This window comes from Helianthus annuus, chromosome 6, assembly GCF_002127325.2.
Source record: "Helianthus annuus cultivar XRQ/B chromosome 6, HanXRQr2.0-SUNRISE, whole genome shotgun sequence".
In the NCBI taxonomy this organism is placed as follows: Eukaryota; Viridiplantae; Streptophyta; class Magnoliopsida; order Asterales; family Asteraceae; genus Helianthus; species Helianthus annuus.
Window position 1 is genome coordinate 61,845,597 of NC_035438.2, and position 7,393 is coordinate 61,852,989.

Genomic DNA, 7,393 nt, shown 5'->3' on the forward strand with positions numbered 1-7,393 from the left:
ACCACTTCACCATCATCAATCATTCCATAAACCCTAATTCTCCACCATTCCTTCATCCTACAAGCTTCAAGATGACACCATCCGCATTCCAAACATTCGGTGATCAAGTTGCATCAACCATGAGCGGCTAATCATCTCGGTTTAACCCCGGTGTAGGTAGTTGTTAATTTTAGGGTTTCAATTTGTTCTTGTTTCATCTTAGTGACAATTTGTATTTGGTTTTTGAAACTTTTGACAATAGTATTACATTTGTTACGAATTCGTAAATTGTCGAACGATGTTAAAAGTTATGACTTTGCGAAACGGTGATATGTAATTGTACGTTGTCGTTGTTAGGATTTACTTGTGTTGATTACAAAGTGTCTTTTTGTCCGTTTTTCGGGACGTCGATAGCTAGTAGCACCTAAGTCATGGTACACTAAATCCGTTAATCGAATGCAATTGAGTTGAAACTAAAACTTGTAGAAATCCTAGGTTAATAATTACCGAAACCGGGCGTGATTCCTTTTTTATTATTATTGTTCTAGTAACCATTTTTTATTGCAATCGTTAATTAGTAGTGTTAATCATTCTCATCAATTCATTTAATTAAAAATCATATTTCTCAATTAAACGAAAACACAAAAATTATTCTAGTAAGCTTCATAATCGTGACAATTGTTTTAATTCGTTCGAATCCACACACAAACCACATACTCTTCGTGGATCGACCCCTTACTACAACTAACACATTGTTAAGGGTAATTTGGGCTTATAAATATTATCTTTGACCGGAGCGCGACACTCCGATCAAATTTTGGCGCCGTTGCCGGGGAGTGCGTGCGCTTTGTGTTTGGATATTGTTTGATTTTTTTGTGATTAACTGTTTAATTTGTTTAGCTTTCTTTTTGTACTTGTCTTTTTCTTTGTTACGCGGGGTGTGTTACTTGTGCAGGTTACAGGTAGTGCATGCATACGCGAAACTCCAGGAGGACTTCACCTTTAGTCTACGAACCGGAAATCGAAAGAGTAGCAAGAAGAAACCGAACAAGCCGGTTAGAAGCAACCCTTGCTTCTAATCAAACCAACCAAACACCACAACTCACACCAACCATTGAAACCGATTCAATGGCAAACCAAAACTCCAACCAAAACCAGAACCAATATCAATACCGAAGTAACTTCATTCCCGCTCAAAACGCCCAACCTATACCTCAAGAGCAACTGGGTGGTAACGTCAACTCTAGACCACCCACACCACCTTTCAGAAACCAAAATCCCAATAACAACCAACGAACACCCCAACAACAAAACCTTCATCGACAAGCTTCTTTAGCCATCAACCTTGATGATGGGTATGTCAATTCCGATCGTAGAGGTAATCGTGATCGCGGCAATCCCGCGGATGAAGACCCATTTTTCAATATTGATGACTTGAGGAATGCAATCCCCGATGACGAACCTTATAGTGTTCCCGGTTATCAATCGCCGGAATATGTAAGCATTCATACAGAAAACTCGGATGATGGGGGTTACTATGATGATCGAGTGGACGATGATGAAGACTGGGGATACATAAATCGGGGTAATGGCCATAATGCAAGAAGATATGAAGATGAAGAATTTGGCTATTAAAATGCCAACTACGTTGGGGATGACGATTATGGTTATGGGGACGGAAGAAATGATGGTTACGAGAACAACCGTCAACCACGAAATGATTATCAACGAAACCGGAATGGTGGGGGTCGCAACAATAACAACAATGCTCACCATAACCGGATCCCTCGTTTTGTGGGGGGTGGCAATCAAAGAGGTAACCAAGGTAGGAATCAAGGAAGGGATGAGAGAAGGGATGATAGAAGGAATGAAAGAAGAGATGATAGAAGGGATAACCGAAGAGTGGGTGATCAAGAAGTTAACGGTCCCTATCGTCGTCAACAACCTCCACGGGGAGTGAATGATCGTTTTAGGCCGGTGGTCACCGAAAATGATTCACCAATCGTTTGTGAGAGGAGGATGTTTGATTATAAACCACATTACATCAACATACTTCCTCATTTTAATGGAAGGTCTAACGACGAACCGTACACACATTTGGCGGAGTTTTCTTCCATTTGCAACACTATTGGGGGGTATAACTTCGCACTAGAGGAGGTCAAACTTCGCTTGTTCCAATTTTCATTGAAAGACAAAGCGAAGCAATGGTTCCTTACACTTCCGGCCAATAGCATTCGCACATGGGGAGAAATGCAACAAGCTTTTCTGGATGAGTATTATTCAATGGCAAAGACCGACGATGCTCATGATGAAATTAGGTCTTTTCGCCAATTTTCGGGCGAACCGTTGCATGAAGCCTTCACAAGATTTAGGGAGTTGATGCGAAAGTGCCCACATCATCAAATAGAAAAGTGGGAATTGGTCAAATTCTTTGTACGGGGTTTGGACGACAACACATGGAACCGACTTGAATCAACGAGCAATGGGACCCTTCTAAGCAACCATGAAGATGATGATTGGGAGTTTTTGGAGCGGATGAGCAAACGGTCAAAGGAAAAGGAATCGGGCGACCGAGCCAAAAAGCACCCTACCTCAAGGTCATGGCCCGATCGTGATGCAAGTTCTAAGGATCGGATTGATATGTTGGAGCGGGAATTGGCCCGCATGAAGAAGAAGGAAGTGGGTGCGGTACAATATAGCGTATGTGAAGAATGTGGTGACATCGGTCACCGGACCGAGAATTGTCAAGCCACCGTGGAGGTGAATCAAGTGTATGGGGACCGAAGGCAATATGATATGAACTCTAACACTTACCACCCCGGGTTGAGGAACCATCCTAACTTTAGGTATGGTAATGCCTCTAACCAAATGAATCCGAATTTCCAATCTGGAAGTCAAGGCGGGTATTCGCACCAAACTCGCCAAAGAGGTTACAACCAAGATGGTCACAGGTTGACGAATAATCAAGGAGGTGGTGGTGATTTGAATGCAAAGATGGATGCAATGTTTTCGATGATGCAAGAGTCCAAGAAAGAGAATGAAATTCGGGACAAATCGCATGAAGCATTAGCAAAACAAGTGGGCAAACTTGCGGAGGAAATGGCACAAATGAGGGGGAGCATGGGAAAGCTCCCAAGTGACACCACGGTGAACCCTAAGCATCAAAGTTCAAGCACGGGCAATGTGAGGAATGTGCACATTAGCGCGGTAAGTCTTCTTTCAAATGATGAGGTTTGTAGTAGTGTTGAAAGCATTCCACCACAATGCGTTGATGGTGTAGTGGGAAATACAAGAGATGAGTTGGAAAGTAAAAATGAACAAGAAACGATTTCACAAATTAAAATTGAAAAAATGAATAAAAATTCTTTTTGTGAAAATTGTTTAAATCAAGTTAAACCGATTAATGCATCAAAAGTTGAGGAACGGTACCCACCGAAGGATGAGAGGTGGGAAAATTTTAAACAAGCAAAAATTAATTTACCGTTACTCGATGACATTAAAAAGGTTCCGGCTCATGTGGAATGCTTAAAGGAGTTAAGCATCGAAAAACGGCACAACAAATTACCCGGACCGGTTGATTTGATATCACATGTTAGTGCCGTTCTATCGAGTGCCATTCCTCAAAAAGCTCAAGATCCGGGAGATCCTCTTATTCCAATTCAAATTGGAACCTTCAAAATTGAGAGGGCGCTCCTCGATCTTGGAGCTTGTGTGAGCATTTTACCCAAGAGTTTGTATGACCAATACGATTTTGGTCCATTAAAAAATTTGATACTCCCATGGTATTGGCCGATCAGACTCCCACGCATCCAAGGGGGATGGTGGAGGATGTGATTGTTAAGGTGGATGATTGCTACTACCCAGTTGACTTTTTGGTAGTAGACTATGTTGGGTGTGTTGAGGATACCCAACCGGTAGTTATCTTGGGTAGACCGTTCTTGGCAACTGCTAATGCCATAATAAATTGTGCAACGGGAACGATAAGCATGAAGTTTGGGGACCCGGGAATTAAATTTAAATGTTTTTCCAAATTTCACTAACCCGCTCGGTGAGGATAAGTGTCCTAAAAAGGACATGAATCCAAACAAAAAGGTGTGTGCTATGGTTGGTAGGTTTGGAGAAACAAAGAAGAAGACGGTCAAGAAAAAGAAGGCGAAGAAGTCACCTCTAGAAAAGAAGAAGGAAGAGGAGGTGAGGAAGTTTGGACCGTTTGGCAACAAATGGTATGAATCACCGGTGGATGATTTCGAGGAGTTCGTAGGTGGTAAGCACGCCATTCGACCACCATGAGGTGGTAAGTCAATTGTTGTTGTATATTTTCTTTCGCAATTAGTTTTAGTTTTTCTTTGTACTTTTGTTGTTGTATGACGTTGTTATTTCATTTTAGTAGTTAAATGAACGTTGTGGGTGTGTTCCCTATATAACCCTCACGAGACCTACTCGTCCTCCCAAGCTATTGGGGGGTTTAAAAGGGCTTGTTGCATACGCTAAATGCAACCGTGATTCCTACGAAAGTGAGTTAGGATTTGTTATTGTTGTACATTATTTTTCCACAAAAATCAAGGTAATTTAACGCATGATTTGGTAACACTTTCATAAAAATGGTAGAACTAAGTAGCTAACAAATTTCAATGGTTGTGAGAAGCATGTTTCTACACAAGGGTTAAAATTTGTAGGTATATCATGTTCGAGGGACGACCTTTTTTGTGAAGAGAAGAAGAAGACAGGAGCATCTAGCGAAAAAAAAATCAGGTGCATGCGTTTCCTTTTTACCTTGATTTTTTAGATTAGTAATAAGTGGATTGTAATTGTATATTATTTTTCGGGGTGGAATTTTTGGGAAGTTAGCCGTGTCACATCCCTTGTGCATTTTAAAACTCTAGTTCTTACACATTGAGGACAATGTTTACCTCAAGTGTGGGGATGGGGGAGTAGTAAAAGTTTTCGATTTTGACCCGTTCATTTAAACACTACACATTGAGGACAAAGTTTACCTCAAGTGTGGGGATGGGGGAAAATTTCAAAAATTTTTCAAAAATGTCTTGTTTCGAAAGCGATCTTAAAGCACAAGTAACTAAGTCAACGAGGGATGTCACAACCCATTTGGTCTTTTGTCATGGTCAAGTTCAAATTAATAGCATTACGGGTATTTAGCGGGTGGTTATTTGGGAATAATCCGCTTAAGAAACTAGCGTTTTATGCATATCACATACCATACCCTTATACGTGAGGTTTTGAGCCACTTTTATATTATAGATTTACATATACATGTTTCTTTGTTTGAGTGGACCAGTAGTCGCGTATTGTAGAACTTGCAACTTTTGATACGTTCGAGACCATAGACCAAATACAAGCACGAGAATGATTAAGGCATTAGGTAAACCTTTTCCTTTTACACCATTTTTATATCCTTACCCAAAAGTTATCCCTTAGTAGCCAATTTTGAGCCTAATCCTTTCGTTTGACCACCTTATAGCCCATAACCTTAAACCTTTTTCTTTTAAACCCGTGTGATGGAAATTCGATTATAGGAGTCGAGTTTGTATAGTTGTATTTGATTGTTTGCATAAAAAAAGAGCAAAATCAGAAAATATTATGAAAAAGAATTGAAAATCATTGAGAAAAGAACAAAAAAAAATACGAAGTTAGTGGTTGTTGAATAAAAGGCTAAAGTTGTTGCCTCATAGTGATGTTTATAGTTTAGTTTTGTTTAGAGTAGTCATTTGTAATAAAAATCGAATTTTCATCACCTTAGCCATTTTATAATATCCGATTTCCTACCCGTAGCCTAGCCCCATTACAACCCTTACAAAGACCTTTTGACTTGTGCTTCGTATTCGTGATCAATGGTGGAGAATGATTGAGTTGCAAGCCTATGCGGGTACGTGTTCTAATCGGTTTTGAACGATTAATTAGTGAAGTGCTAATACATTGTAAACATTAGCTAATTTATAAGCCGAGTGGAGAGAACATTGTGAGGGATATGCATGATTTGTTGGTTTCACGGGCGAATTAATCTTGGATAACCATTTTTATATGTGAATTCACTTTACCGTTAAATATGTTGAAAATTGTAAAGAGTCTGAACTTTAGTATGACAATTGACCTTAACCTTCGTCTCGGGAATGGGGAGTGTATTATTTGTTCGACCCACGTGAAAGTGAAAAACAGATTTGCTTGAGGGCAAGCAAACGACAAGTGTGGGGATTTGATACGTGGTTGAAAACCGGTGATCGTTTATGCTTAAGTTGATGTTTTTACGTAGCTTTTAATCTTGAATAGCCTACTTTTAATGGGATTTGTATTTTACAGGTCTAAAAGAGTTTAAGGAGCTAATCGGGAGCTAAACGGAGCACCGGGACGCGAAACAGATCAACCGGGGATGTGAAATGAAGAAAACCGGGTTAATCACTAAGATTGGATGTATTTTGGGGAATGTTGATGGATTTAAAATGAATATATTGGAAGATGGCATGATAGAGGGCTGAATTACGAGAACGTGGGCGAAAACGGTGAGTAAACGGAGCTATAACGAAGAAGTTATGAAGAAAACACTTTTGGACCAAACCGACAAAACCAGGCAGCGTCGGGGACGCCCAAAAGGGCCGTCGGCGACGCCCTCTGGATTGTTCCGTCGGCTAGAAACCTCCGTAAACAGCTAATTAAGCCGTCAGGCGAAACTAAGACTTCCAAGGGCCGTCGGGGACGCCCTAAATGGCCGTCGGCGACGCCACCTGCATTCTCATATCGCGAAAAACTTGATTTTTGAGTTGGGGACGAGTTATAACATCAATTTTGACCAAGAAACGGGGGTTATACTCTATTTTGAAGCTAGAAACACATCTTGGAGCCATTACTCATCATCTATCATCTACCAATCACCTACCATTCCATCTCTATCATCAAGAATCATCACAACATCCGAATCACCATCTTCGTTCTTCATCATCCCCAATTCACCTCCATAACCCTAGTTCTTCATCCATTCACCACTTCACCATCATCAATCATTCCATAAACCCTAATTCTCCACCATTCCTTCATCCTACAAGCTTCAAGATGACTCCATCCGCATTCCAAACATTCGGTGATCAAGTTGCATCAACCATGAGCGGCTAATCATCTCGGTTTCACCCCGGTGTAGGTAGTTGTTAATTTTAGGGTTTCAATTTGTTCTTGTTTCATCTTAGTGACAATTTGTATTTGGTTTTTGAAACTTTTGACAATAGTATTACATTTGTTACGAATTCGTAAATTGTCGAACGATGTTAAAAGTTATGACTTTGCAAAACGGTGATATGTAATTGTACGTTGTCGTTATTAGGATTTACTTGTGTTGATTACAAAGTGTCTTTTTGTCCGTTCTTCGGGACGTCGATAGCTAGTAGCACCTAAGTCACGGTACACTAAATCC

General features: G+C 40.4%; 1 protein-coding gene across 1 annotated transcript; it reads left to right on the plus strand.

Moving 5' to 3' along the window:
• Nucleotides 1–1,998: 1,998 nt before the first annotated feature.
• On the plus strand, nucleotides 1,999–4,269 carry LOC110944773. The gene is made up of 3 exons (XM_022186423.1): nucleotides 1,999–3,286; nucleotides 3,371–3,761; nucleotides 4,092–4,269. The coding sequence occupies exons 1-3, from the start codon at nucleotides 1,999–2,001 to the stop codon at nucleotides 4,267–4,269; spliced, it is 1,857 nt and encodes a 618-aa protein (XP_022042115.1).
• The last annotated feature ends 3,124 nt before the right edge of the window (nucleotides 4,270–7,393 follow it).

What these genes read in the sequence shown, in the direction of transcription:
- LOC110944773 (XM_022186423.1), top strand. Translation starts at nt 1,999, where the DNA reads ATGTTTGATTATAAACCACATTACATCAACATACTTCCTCATTTTAAT. An exon ending in TACAAGAGATGAGTTGGAAA is followed by an intron (nt 3,287 to 3,370) that starts GTAAAAATGAAC and finishes GTTTAAATCAAG; the next exon opens with TTAAACCGATTAATGCATCA. An exon ending in AAAAATTTGATACTCCCATG is followed by an intron (nt 3,762 to 4,091) that starts GTATTGGCCGAT and finishes TATGGTTGGTAG; the next exon opens with GTTTGGAGAAACAAAGAAGA.